The sequence below is a fragment of the Lytechinus pictus genome, chromosome 3, assembly GCF_037042905.1.
Source record: "Lytechinus pictus isolate F3 Inbred chromosome 3, Lp3.0, whole genome shotgun sequence".
Classification (NCBI taxonomy): domain Eukaryota; kingdom Metazoa; phylum Echinodermata; class Echinoidea; order Temnopleuroida; family Toxopneustidae; genus Lytechinus; species Lytechinus pictus.
Window position 1 is genome coordinate 20196399 of NC_087247.1, and position 14279 is coordinate 20210677.

At 35.7% G+C, this 14279-nt stretch overlaps 1 protein-coding gene across 1 annotated transcript in view; it reads left to right on the plus strand.

Moving 5' to 3' along the window:
- Window positions 1-13506, plus strand: part of LOC129257668 (inositol hexakisphosphate and diphosphoinositol-pentakisphosphate kinase 2-like) — a 35089-nt gene extending 21583 nt beyond the window's left edge. Inside the window, exons 14-16 of the mRNA XM_064097967.1 lie at window positions 6173-6184; window positions 10167-10289; window positions 13490-13506. Of these exons, the coding sequence (XP_063954037.1) occupies window positions 6173-6184; window positions 10167-10289; window positions 13490-13506 (152 nt within the window). The remainder of the gene's footprint in view (window positions 1-6172; window positions 6185-10166; window positions 10290-13489) is intronic.
- The last annotated feature ends 773 nt before the right edge of the window (window positions 13507-14279 follow it).

Sequence of the window (14279 nt, forward strand, 5' to 3'; positions counted from 1 at the left end):
AAATAATTTACTGAAACCCAATTGCTCTTGTAGTGCAGTTCAGATGATGTATAATTGATTAACATGCACTGTTTATAGATTATATAAAGTTCTTTATCTGCAGAACATGCAAGAATCTTGTAGATAGTCTTGCATGATTGTTTGTAAGGACTACTAGTTTCAGTCTTATTCCTTTTCTAACAACTAACATGTTACCCACTGGAACTTGTTGGTGTCTGGTCTAGATCTGGACGTTGGTATTTTTTCGGAAAATAATAATAATAATAAAATTACATTTCTATAGCGCATAATACACAAGGTCTCTATGCGCTTCACATATACATGAATTAAATATCTCAAATTATACAATATGGGCATTGAAAAAAAAAAAAATACAATTAATCAATTATTAAACAGGTACGTTTTAAGTGCAGTCTTAAAGGTTTGGATGGTGGGTGCAGTCCGGATGATAAGCGGGAGAGAGTTCCAGAGGGTTGCAGCATTGAAGGTGAAGGAGCTATGGCCGTAGTACTGTGTCTTAAAACAAGGAACCTGAAGGAGATGCTTATTCTGTGACCTGAGAGCACGGGAAGGAGTGTAGGTGTTGATGAGTTCAGAAAGATATGAAGGGCTTGAACCAGAAAGAGACTTGTAAGTGATGAGGAGGATCTTGAAGCGAATCCGCTTGTCAATTGGAAGCGTTTTGAATTCTTTGAAGCTTCTGGAGGTCGTTGGCAGAAAGATTTGGTAGGAGTGCATTACATGTGTCCAGTTTAGTGACGAAGGCGTGAATAAAAGTCAATGTCGTCTTTCGGTCCAAAACTCCACGAATTCGGCCTATCTTTCTGATGGATGACATAGCAGAACGACACACTCCTGCAACATGAGATTTCCCAGTAGCATGCTCATCAAATACAATTCCCAGCTAGCTTCGGCCACGGATTCAATGACTGTCTCACCTACTGTTATCGCAACAGGAGGAGTTCTAGGTATAAATTTGGAAGAGAGGTGAAGAACTTCCATCTTGCCATCATTAATAGCTAACTTGTTCATGGCTGCCCAGACGCGGATGTCAGCTATGCACTTATTCAGACGAAGTATAGCAGATGCTCTCTCTGATCCGTTGAAAGTCAGATAGATCTGAGTGTCATCCGCATAGATTATCGATTGAATGCCATGCTCAGATATGATGTCTTGGATAGGGGCAGTGTACAGTGTATAAATGGTCCAAGCACCGATCCTTGTGGTACACCGCATGTGTCCTCTACTGGTTCTGATGAATCATTGGCTACTCTTACCACGTGATTCCTTCCAGTGAGGTAAGATTAAAACAATTTCATTGCATTCCCCGAAACTCCAAACTGCTCTGAAAGTCTTTTCAGTAGTATCCGATGGTCTATCGTATCGAACGCGGCTGTAAAGTCCAGGAGAACTAGAATCACTTCTTTGTGGGTGTCTAATGCCTCTAAACAATCATTTTGTACACGAAGAAGAGCCGTTTCAACGCTTTGGTGCTTTCGGTAGGCTGACTATGTACGCGGAAGTAAGGCATTTTCTTCAAGATATTCTAGAAACTGCTCCATGGCAGCCCTTTCAATAACCTTCGACAGGCAAGGGATGTTTGAGATTGGTCTAAAGTTCTTGAGTTCGTTAACTGGTAGATCCGATTTCTTAAGCCTTGGAAACACGATGGCATGTTTCAAGGCTGTTGGAAATAAGCCCATCTGAAAACTCAGGTTGACGAACCTTGTAATGAGAGGAGCAAGAGAAGATATACATCGCTTCAGGAGGTTGGTAGGTATGGGATCTAGGACACATGATGCTGAAGATGAGGTCTTGATGATAGATACAACTTCATCCTGCAAGACGTCATCAAATTCCACGAAGCGATGGTCTGTTGATGAAGAAATGTCAGATGACAGGTCTTCGTACACCTGCTGTTCAAAGCTGTCACGGAGATGTCTAATCTTGGCTGAAATGAAGTCACTAAAGTCTTGAGCAAGCTGAGATGTACTTCTGTGTTGTGGTAAAGAGGATCCAGCAGTAGGGGAAGTTAAGTCTGCTTCTGATCTGCGCCCTGTATCCTCTTCTGAAAGTACAATCTCTTGGTTTCATGAAGTAACTCATCGTAGAGCTTACCCTGTTTCTGGTAGATCTCCTGATGGATCTGCAAGCTCGTTGACTTCTTTGTTCTTCTCTCGCAACGTCTACATTCTTGTTTCGCCTTTCTAAGTATTTGATTATACCAGGGGGCATGTGGACGCAGAGTAAAATTCTTCTCAAGCTCTGGAGCATGTATATCTAGAACGGCTCGAAGTTCTTGATTGTATGAGTTAGCTAGCTGTTCTGGGTCATACGGGGGGTTGGTGATGACACTTGATGATGTTAGACCAACTCAAGTCGATGGTCTTGATGGATTGAGACTTGACTTTCTTCCGTATATGCGCCGGGCGTGATAATTTGAGGTCACATGAAACAACAGAATGGTCAGATGGCAGTGACTGGCTGACAGTGATGTTTGAAACCAACTGGTCATCTCTCCTTGTGATGATCAGGTCAATCGGGTCACTAGTAGCAGAGGCTGATTTGATGTTTGCAGAATGTCAATTAAGGAAGAAAATTCCTGACAAAAGTCTGCAATGGAGTGTCTATTCTTCTTCGATGTAGGAGGTCTGTATACAATGATCAAACGTAGATGGTTTGCAAAAGACCGGATGGTAAGATCATTGTATTCGAATGAAGAGAAAGTGTGCTTGTCATTGAAAACGACTTCAAAGGCTTTGTTCAGGATCACACCGACACCTCCACCTGTTGACGTTGTCCTTGGGATGTGATGAAAGTCATAGTTCACCAATGTCTTGCGTATGGTGGCAATGGCATGGTGATCTCTGTCTGTATCTGTTAGCCATGTCTCGGTAAGGGCTAACACGTCAATACGATCTTGAATGACATAATCGCAAATGGTTGTAGCTTTTCCCTTTGCCTTGATAGATCTTGCATTCCTGAGTGCAAAACGTGTGAGTTGGCACTCCTGGCGATTTCTAGGCAATTCAATGTTGATACCAACATGTTCTCTATTGCTGACAAAACGCGAAGAACGTGTATGACAGGATACATGACTAGGGATAACTCTCGGTGGGGCAGACAGTAACTTTCTTGCAACCTTCTTACCAGCTCTGCTTGTCCGCCTCTTAGCTATGTTTAAGTGACAGAGTTCTTTCCACACATTGTCATCAATCCAATTCAATGGAGTGTTCTTAATTGCCTTCTTGATTTCAAAGAGTTCTCTTATGCTGTATTTGAAAGTCGACGAACATCCTTTTTCCACGTTCCCATTCATCCCAATTGGAATAAATAGGTACTGGACGATAAAAGCCCAGGCTAAGAGGATTTTATACAGCATGAATGAGATGGATCAAGAAAGTCCACAGTGAAATGGGAGAAAAATCATAGCTTGATCCAACGGGCTAGCAGCGGGGTAATTTTCATCGCGGTTCTCTGTACGCAACAATTCCAAGTCCAACAGAGGGATGTTGACCATTTCTCCTGGACTATAAATGGCATCGGCAGAGGAAATAGACGACTAAACTCACCAGCAACTCGTTAGGCAACGTCTAAAGTCACTACTTAACAGTTTCACAAGTGGTACAAATTCTACAAAAAGACAAAAATGTGAGTTTTAATCAAAATAACTGAAGAGCGATCACAATGATCGTGCTGCCGTGGGGTGGCGCTACAAGAAAACCTGACACTCACTCTCGCACATGAGTCGTCCAACTTTTTACCCTCTGTGGAAAAATGTATCAAATAGTGCATGTTATATCCCTTCCATTTAGCTTGTTGCTTGGGCTTCTATAGGGCACATGAAAATTACAGTCCTTGTCATAAATCTGAGAGCAGAAGAAAACTTACTATGGCAGTGACTTTCAGAATTGTGATTTTCATATTTTTCAGAATCCATTGAATCCTTGTCATGCCAGTGCAGGCTGCGCATCATTGTAATGTGTTGATTTACCGGCACGGCTCAGCCAGTGCCTGGCATTTGTAATGGTAGGCATCTGCTTCAGGCAGCGGGCCCAGTGCAACAACGTTAAAGGTGGTACTGCTTGAAATTTTAATTTACTGAGAACTGAAAAATCAATGTGGGATTTGGTTTAGTTTATGATTTCACGCAGAAAATACGAACTTTTGATCATTGAGAATTTAGAGTCACTTTATTCAACAGCTATGAGATAATTACATTGTAGATTGTAAATATGCCCAGTTACATGTAGGTGAGTGAAGATGCAATTTGACTAGCCTAGGTGTTGCAATTTACACTTTGATGGATATATATATATAACAAATATATCAAGCACTTTAGTGTTTTTGATACATGAAAATCTATATCTTTTTTATTGTTCTTTGATAAAGGACGTGTTCAAATTCTCAACATCCTTTTGGAATACCAGATTCCAACCAGAATTTAGAAAGAAAATTTCTGACACGATTTAACCTTATATAAGGGATACTGCTTTCTTGTTAATAATACGGTACTGCATATGAATACTTCATTGTTTCTCTTCCCAAAATATATTGTTGAGATTTCCTAACTGTCAGTTCATTTATCATCAGCACCAATGTCTGAAGATGTATATTCGTGTGATAACTACTTTGGAAATCACATTGATGATTTAAAAAAAATAAGTTTTTGTTTGTTTTCTTTGTTGAAATCAGTTTAAAATTGTAATTTTTTTTGGTTCGTTTTACACAATTGTGATATCTAGATATACATGTATAGCTAAGAATGAATACAATATTAAAGGTCAAGTCCACCCCAGAAAAAAGTTGATTGGAATAAATAGAAAAAAATCAAACAAGCATTATGCTGAAAATTTCATCAAAATCGGATGTAAAATAAGAAAGTTATGACATTTTAAAGTTTCACCTATTTTTCACAAAACAGTGATATGCACAACTCGTGACATGCAAATGAGACAGTCGATGATGTCCCTCACTCACTATTTATTTTGTTTTTTATTGTTTGAATTATACAATATTTCATTTTTTACAGATTTGACAATAAGGACCAAATTGACTGAACCATATACAGTACATGTAGTATTCAACAATGCTAATTGCACATGTTCAGGGAGGAATTAATCATTGTTTCACACGACAACAGGGAGAAAATTTGAATATTTCATATTTCACATAATAATTTACAAAAGAAATAGTGAGTGAGTGATGTCATCAGTCTCCTCATTTGCATACCGACAAGGATGTGAATATAACTGTTTTGTGAAATTAAGCGAAACCTTAAAATGTCATATCTTTCTTATTTTACCTCCGATTTTGATGAAATTTTCAGTGTTATGCTTGTTGGATTTTTCTCTTTTTTATTCGAATCAACTTTTTGTTGGGGTGGACTTGTCCTTTAAAGATAAGAAAATGGGTCTGATTGCTTAAAATGTAAATGTTTCATGCTTGGGCATTCAAATATAATTCTAGGAACACACTAGGAACACTGTCCCCTGACTCCACATCTAGCCATAATGCTTGATTGCTTCCCCAAAAAGCAATCATTGTAGCACCCCAGGCCAGTAGTATTTATAAAGATTGATACATTGCTCTTCTTGCATATTTGTCGTGAACAATGTATCTCTGATAACCCACAGTTATTGTCACTCAACTATTTAATACAGGACTCTTAATATTGAAAATGCTACTTGAGGAGGATGGTGAAGGCTACACTTTGCCTTGCTTTTCATTCAATCAATGTCCATTTTTTAGTTCACTGCCTAAATTTTGGGTATATTTTCATTAATAATGTAAACACAGCCTTCATCAACATTCTGCTTTACAATTGAAATCTAACAACGTTTCACTTAGGAACCTTAACAAAAGTCAAGGCCATGTTTTTTTTTACGCAGGAATCCTGCAAATGACTTTTCCTCAATAATATTTTCTTTATTCATCATAAACAAAACAATGGAGAATGCTGAAAAGTCCATGTGATAAATGCTGGTGTCATTGCAACATGATTCCTGCTAAAAGACATGGCAAAGACTTTAATTACAACATTGCTTTTTCTTTCACTCACATTCTTGTCCGTACTGGATTTGCCTTTTGTTTTATTACAGTAACCAACTTATTTCTTATCTGATGTTTTTGTTCTTTTCCCCCTCTTTTCTTGCCTTCCTTGACTCCATAGCTTCTCACTCAGGTAATTGATAGTTTAAGCTCCTTACCCATAGTGTCGTTCCCTAGACAGTGATAGTATTGACCTCCACATAGTGTATTTTGTGCAATTCCTCTCCCAATTGTGTGTTCATTTGTTATTTTATTAGTTGTAGAAGTTTTTTTCCTAACCATAGCATTTAATCAGTGAATGGATCTTATCATTGTTGAAATCTAATGGAACTCTATGATGTTCATTTAGGAATGAATTATCCTGTGTATGGATCTATGCACATCATGGCTTCTTGTTAGGTGGTAAATTAGTAGTGTCATCATTTCCTCTTTGTGCACAGTATGCTAATGTTTAACAGATATGGAAAGAGGATCAGTACCTACTCCATCTTGGCTCTTCTTCCAATATCAGTAGTAATATCAGTAATAATATTGGGAAAGCATCAATTAGCTTTACAAAGATGGTCAAGCAAAAAATTGGGATGTATGTGATATTTATTTTTACAAATTATTATTCTTTTGTTAAGTATAATGGACAAAAATGTGTTTGAAATTCAAATTTCATTTAATTGGTTAGGGTGGAGGGGCAAATTGTGTAAATAGCCAAATGACTTGCACATAATAGCATTTGTGACCTTGATGTATAACACTACCTAATACATTCCATTGAAAAGGAAGTATAGTTGGTTAGTTTTTCTTTAGATTATAAAATACAACAATAAATAGATGTTTGCTGTTTCGTATCGATTGCATGATGACAAATATTTTGAGCAACTTCTGTCAAAGTACACACATGGTGTATTTCACTGTAGAACTCATCAGCTTTCCACTTTTTTTTGCTGTTCATTTTTTAGATTCACTTAATACTCATTTGTCCTTTTTGATATGATGTATTTAATAATTAGAAGCCCCTAATACCTCAGTAATGAATCAACCTAACAATTCACACTAGAATACCCGGGGAGTATTTCATGATTCGAATAGTCAAGTGATTTTTTTATGGACAACGTAGCTTTTAGCCCATGAAATGCAAGGGTTCCAGAAGCTTATAACAGAGGAAGGCTGAAAGTTTTGTGAAATGCTCTCCAGAGCACATGCTTAATGAGTAGTTGGGGGCTTGGGGCACACCTATGCTATGAAATTTGGTGCTGCTTTTAAATGCTACATATCAGTCCTAAATGCTGCTTTCAAAACTGGGGCCTGTACCACAAACACGCATTCAGTTATAATGATTGTATCTCTTTATGTTAAAGGGCCTAGATAATTTGCACTTACATCGCAATACATCATAACATATTTTATCATTTTTCAAGCCCTAGCTCTCCTCCTATTTATAATGATAATCATTACATTTTTTAATATTAACAGACCTACCAACGTTTGAAAATGTACTGAAATGAACAAATAGTTGAATTATAGAAATAAAAAAGTTTATTTTGTGAGGATGATGTAAGTTTGCATTGCTAAATTAGTACCTGAATACATGCTGCATCAAACCTAAAAAAAACCTAAAACATTGGGATTGTCACATGAAATTGTTTTAGATTTATACTGTTAAACACAAGCTCGCTTCCTTTTAGTTTCCTTAGTTTCCAGCAGTAGTAACAATTTTTTTTTTTTTTTTTTTTTTTTGGGGGGGGATGATATCAGAACACTTTTACCCTGGATGTGTGTGTAAATATAATTTTGGAAAATTATGGAATGATCTTATTTTGAATTATTCTTATTTAGGTCTTAAATGGCTTCTTTCCAGTACACAGCTGCATGCAGAATTACTTATTACCTGTGGAAAAATCCCAAATTAAAAGTTTTGGTCTTTATGACATTTAGTCATATCAACCAAATTATATATCACAAGACAATTGCTTTTTATTTAATCAATATTAGGCATTGTGTTCATTCATGCATAAACAGATATGGTAGATAAAACAAATTAATTCATTATTAGTCCTTTCTGTGATCACTGAAGCAGAACTTGTACTGCTTCAACAATCCTAGCTTGTTTTGACATGATATACCTGAACTTGATATAGGATTTAATAGTTTTTCAATCGGCATTACTTATTTTGGATTATGTTTTGACAAAATTTGTTGGAGAATTTTGAACACAGGTTGTCTACAACCATTCAATATTCAATTTCAGTTCGTGTAAAAATGAATTGAAATATTTAGAATTGGGTACCATTTCATCTATCATAAATTTGATTAGTGAGCTGTTCATGCATTACATGATTCCGATTGTTGATTAATTCAAAATCTATTGTCTTGTTGGTTGATGTTACACTAGTGTTTCATTCCATAAATAACGAAAACTTGAAATTTCGCAAAAAATACTCATACCACCTGTACGGGTTTAATAATCCTGCATGCAACTGTACAGATACTAGTGTGCTACAATATATTTCTGTTTTTGAAGTGAATTTGTTTCTAAGTGGGATAAGCAAAAATCATATTTTTCTTCTCCATTCTTTATCCTTCATTGACAAATAATTTTGTTCGGACAAAACAAATATTAAATTGATAAGGTTCCGGAGAGTGGCCAGGTGGGTAGATTGTTTCACACATATTTAGCAATTGGATTGCTTGGTTTGTGATGTGTTTTCAAAAGTTTAATTCAGCCTAATTCATGTATGTGACTACCTAATTAAACTTCATGCATGCTTTATTGATATGGCATGTTACATTTAAAACAGGACTTGCTGTGAATTAATGCTCCAGATAATTCTAAACTCACAACACCCTCAAGAATATATGTTAACATTTATGTGAATATAGAACTCGCTATTGTGTATTTACTTAATATGACTTTAGCCCTTATGTTTATATACCTAGTACTAGTGAAAAATGATACATGGAGGCTAACTACAATTTACCCCTCCCCCTCAATGTGAAAATAGCCTTTGAAGTTGCTATATTGCCCCTGGCTTATGTTTGTTAAGTACTTTGACTTTAACTGAAGTAGGAAAATGTGCCCCCCCCCTTCCCGGCGAAAATATATCACTTGGCATAATTTGACTCACTTTACTCACTTTAAACACACTAGAAATAAGGAACAGTGGTTCAGTGTATCAAAATGATTGTTTTTCGTATTTGAAATGTTAACATGAATCAGAGATAGATGGCATAGTGTAGTGTTTAGGTCATTGTAGATTTAGTTTGGACCAACCAACAATTTCTAAATCATCCAAATAGGTACAAAGCACACAAGAACACACAGTAGTTCTCAAGTACTTCTGAGTAATTATTATTTCATTTGACTGCAATGGCATACATGTATGCCATGAGTTTTTACCAATATTAAATTAAAGCCTACAATTTGATATGTATATGGTATTCACTATTACATTAGGAGAATATAACTTACAGGAGATAAGAGTTTGTAATTCTAATAAAATAACAATTTTTGTGTGTTGATGCATGAGTTATGCAGTATGTTTCTATTAATGCATCTCTTGTAAACACCCCCCTCTCTCTCTTTCCCTCTCTCATGAAGTGGAATGAAAGCCTGTCTTAAATTGTGTGTTGTATGTGTTTATTCTTTTTGCCATTCTTACCTATATCATGAAGCTCTTCCAAGAACGTTTTAATTTTTGTTTACGATGTCAGTCAGTGTAATATACAAGTAGTTATATAGTTAAATCAGTTAGCACTTAAGGTCTGCATGATACATTGCCTGATTTATAAAGTATACAGGATCGAGTGGATATGCACGATAAATAATCCTGCCAATTATTAATCAAATTGAAATTTCGTGCATGCTTGGGAAATTTTTTTTTTAATGGAATGATACAAAGCTTGTGAAATATGACAGATACCTATTTTTGTCCTTCATATTCCACTCACACATATTTAGGGGATGGTTTGGATATTTCTACATTTTCAAACTTGAAAATCATTTATGCATGAGTAATTCAACATTTCTATTGCGATCATCAAAGTTCATCTGTGTTAATCACGAGATATTTGTGTGTTGTGAACAAAAGTTAAATATTTTGTGTTTTCTTTTCTTTGAATAGATTCAAAAGGGGAACCCTCCCTGTTGCTGATATTGAAATGGGGTGGAGAGCTAACTCCAGCAGGTCGCGTTCAGGCAGAGGAATTGGGCCGTGCATTCAGATGCATCTATCCTGGAGGACAAGGTGAGATTTTAACTATTACCAAAAAAAAAACTTGTATATTTAGTAAAGTTATCACTGTAATGACACCAAAGGGATTATTTGCCCTTTTACTGTTCATTTACTGTGGAGAGTTGTGGCCCAGTGGATTAGTCTTCTGACTTTGAAACTGAGGGGGTTGGGTTCAAATCCCAGCCATGGCGTAATTTCCTTCAGCAAGAAATTTGTCCACATTGTGCTGCACTCAACCCAGGTGGGGTGAATGGGTACCCGGCAGGATTCATTCCTTGAATGCACTGAGCGCTGAAAGGCAGTTCGAGCTAAGGGTAATAATAATAATAATAAACACTGCGCCTCGGAAAAGGTTATTTCTAGATAAATGGCGCTATATAAATGCCTGCTATTATTATTTCAAAATTGCATTTCGTATTGAGGCCAATGTCAATTTATTGGGACCTACATGTATTTTGCAACTTTTGGGCAACTTTTACTGGAAGTATTTTGGATATGGTGTGAATCAAGTCACACTCACCCATTTTTTTTTCTCCCCCATCTTCGATAAGAATTTAATTATTTAGTCAATCAGTTTATTGGTCTCATTTCCAGATTATATATCTTGCATATTTATTTCCTTTCTAATTCTACTTTGGTAAAAAGTCATAGAGCTTATATATTTTTCAAAGAAATAGTTGTATATTTTTTCCTTCTTTCACACACCTAGTATATGAGTATTCCATGCCATGCACTCTCTCATAGCTTACATTTTACTTCAGGCTGGCACTTCTTTCTCCAGTCAATGCACCACAGTACCAAGGATTAAAGAATTGAATGTGAAATGTACATATACATAATGGATGTTCTGAATGAATATGATGTCATGTGGAATGTTTGCATTGTGACTGACTTACAGGGTTGAAAATTGTTTCTCAGACCAGGATGTGTTTGCTATATATGGTATATCACCATGATATTCAAATTATATTTAGTGTATGTGCAGTCTAATATTGTTAGCCCACAAGACTAATTTTCTAGTATTTGAACACTTAAACTTTGATAAACCATGTCAATCATTCCCTGCAAGCAAATAGAAAGTAAGACTTGAAAATCAAGATGCAGTTCTGGCATACATGTAGCTCAATCATGCTGTATAATATTAATAATTAGCTGTAAACTATCAAATACATATGTATGTTGAAAAAATATCTGTCTTATAGCAGAATGCTCTGCTTGTTTTTGTCTCACCTGCGTAGCAGAGTGAGACTAGGCGCCGCTTTTCCTGCGGCGACGGCGGCGTCAACACCAAATCTTAACCGAAGGTTAAGTTTTTGAAATGACAGCAAAATTTAGAAAGTATATGGAAACTTGGCCATAAGGTTAATCAAGTATTACTGAACATCCTGTTAGAGTTTCAAGTCACATGACCAAGGTCAAAGGTCATTTAAGGTCAATGAACTTTGACCATGTTGGGGGAGTCAACATCAAAATCTTAACCTAAGGTTAAGTTTTTGAAATGTCATCATAACTTAGAAAATATATGGACCTAGTTCATGAAACTTGGACATAAGGTTAATCAAGTATTACTTAACATCCTGTTAGAGTTTCAAGTCACATGACCAAGGTAATTAAAGGTTATTTAAGGTCAATGAACTTTGGCCAAGTTGGGAGACTGTTGAATTACTATCATAACTTTAGAAGTTTATGGATCTGATTCATGAAACTTAGACATAAGAGTAAACAAGTATCACTGAACTTCCTGTGCGAGTTTTAGGTCACATGACCAAGGTCAAAGGTCATTTAAGGTCAATGAACTTTGGCCAAGTTGGGGGTATTTGTTGAATTACCATCATAACTCTATAAGTATATTGGTCTAGTTCATAAAACTTAGACATAAGTGTAATCAAGTATCACTAAACATTTCATGCGAGTTTCAGGTCACATGACCAAAGACAAAGGTCATTTAAGGTCATTGAACTTTGCCAATTTGGACGTAATTATTAGATTGCTGTCATAACTTTCAAAGTTTATAAAATATAGATATAGGGGTAATCAAGTATCACTGAATATCTCTTGCGAGTATCAGGTCACATGACCATAGGCAAAGGTCATTTAAGGTCATTGAACTTTGGCCATTGGACGTAATTATTAGATTGCTGTCATAACTTTCAAAGTTTATAGATATAGTTTATAAAATGTGGATGTAGGGGTAATCAAGTATCACTGACAAGTCTCGGGTGGCATGATCATGGTCATATGTCATTTATTGACAATGAACGTAGTATGTGAATGGTGTTTTTTTTTAATAATTATTTTATAGTAGTTTTCAGAGTCAGCACTGCTGCTGTATTGAATCGCGTGATGCAGGTGAGACTGCCAGAGGTGCTCCACTTGTTCTATATACATGTAGGTTCTTAAAGGACAAGTCCATCCCAACAAAAAGTTGATTTGAATAAAAAGAGGAAAATCCAACAAGCACTACACTGAAAATTTCATCAAAATCGGATATAAAATAAGAAAGTTATGACATTTTAAAGTTTCGCTTAATTTCACAAAACAGTTATATGTACATCCTGGCTGGTATGCAAATGAGGAGACTATGACGTTATCCACTCACTATTTCTTTTGTATTTTATTATATGAAATATGAAATATTCTAATTTTCTCCTCATTGTCAAGTAATACAATGATTAATTCCCCCATGAACATGTGGCATTAGCATTGTTTAATACTATACGTTTCAGTCTAGTTGGTCCTTATTGTCAAATCTATAAAAAATGAAATATTGTATAATTCAAACAATAAAAAACAAAAGAAATAGTGAGTGATGGACATCATCGACTGACTCACCTAGTTGTGCATATCACTGTTTTGTGAAAAAATAAGCAAAACTTTAAAATGTCATAACTTTCTTATTTTACATCCGATTTTGATGAAATTTTCAGCACTATGCTAGTTTGATTTTTCTCTATTTATTCAAGTCGGCATTTTCCTGGGGTGGACTTGACCTTTAAATAATTAGGTGCTGTACAACATTGCAGGGAATAGTTTTCCTGGTATCGCATCGCAATTTGCTCCACATTTTTGAAAGACTGCTATGCATTAAGTCTTTTGTATAGAATATTTTTACATTTTCTCTTATGACCAAAAATGCTATTCAAATTTGTAAAGCAAAATTATTCCCTGCATTGAGTATAATACCAAATTTATTTTGGTGTATTTTTTTGCAGCTGTCATCAGTGATTAACTGCATGATGTATGAAAGAGAATGGCAACATGATCATATCATTCACAGGTGCATTAAAAAAAAAAGAGAGACTTCAGGAAAGGGGGAAAGGGATAAGTTACAGGAAGAAAACCTAATGATACTACATGCACTGTATCTCAAGGTCCACTGTTGTGCATGTGGCCTAACCACAGTACTGGTACTGTAAGTGGCCTGTAAAAGGGGGAGCCTCTAAAGACTGCTTTGTTTTGAATTTATACTAGATCATAATATGTATAATATGCTGTCACGGGCAGCCTAATACTACAAGTTTCTTAAATTTCATGTTATGTTTAGGTCTTGGGTCTACATAGTATGTTATGAATCTCATTTGAATTTCGTTATGAGCTAATTGAGCCAGCATATGAAAAAAATAGGTATTTGATATAAAGACATTTATGATTTTACTTTAATGAAGAATTCTGCAATTGGAGATTTTCAAACGATAGTAGATCTGCTCCTTGCGATCTAGATTGCTACGAAGATGGTGAGTTAGTTTGCCACCCATTTTCATCGTTGATATTCATGAGTGCTTTGATGCCAGTATGTCTGTATATAATTTTTCAGGCTGATACATACACATTTATATGTGCTGTTAAGAGTTAGCAAGGTTTTGAGTGACGTTTGACATTCCCATACATGATACAGGTGCATTTAACTGAAAATTGTTGCAGTGTATTAATTAATAATTGTCATGATATCATAAGCTATTAAAGATTTTTAATTGGGTTTCATCTATCTATATTAAGTAACCT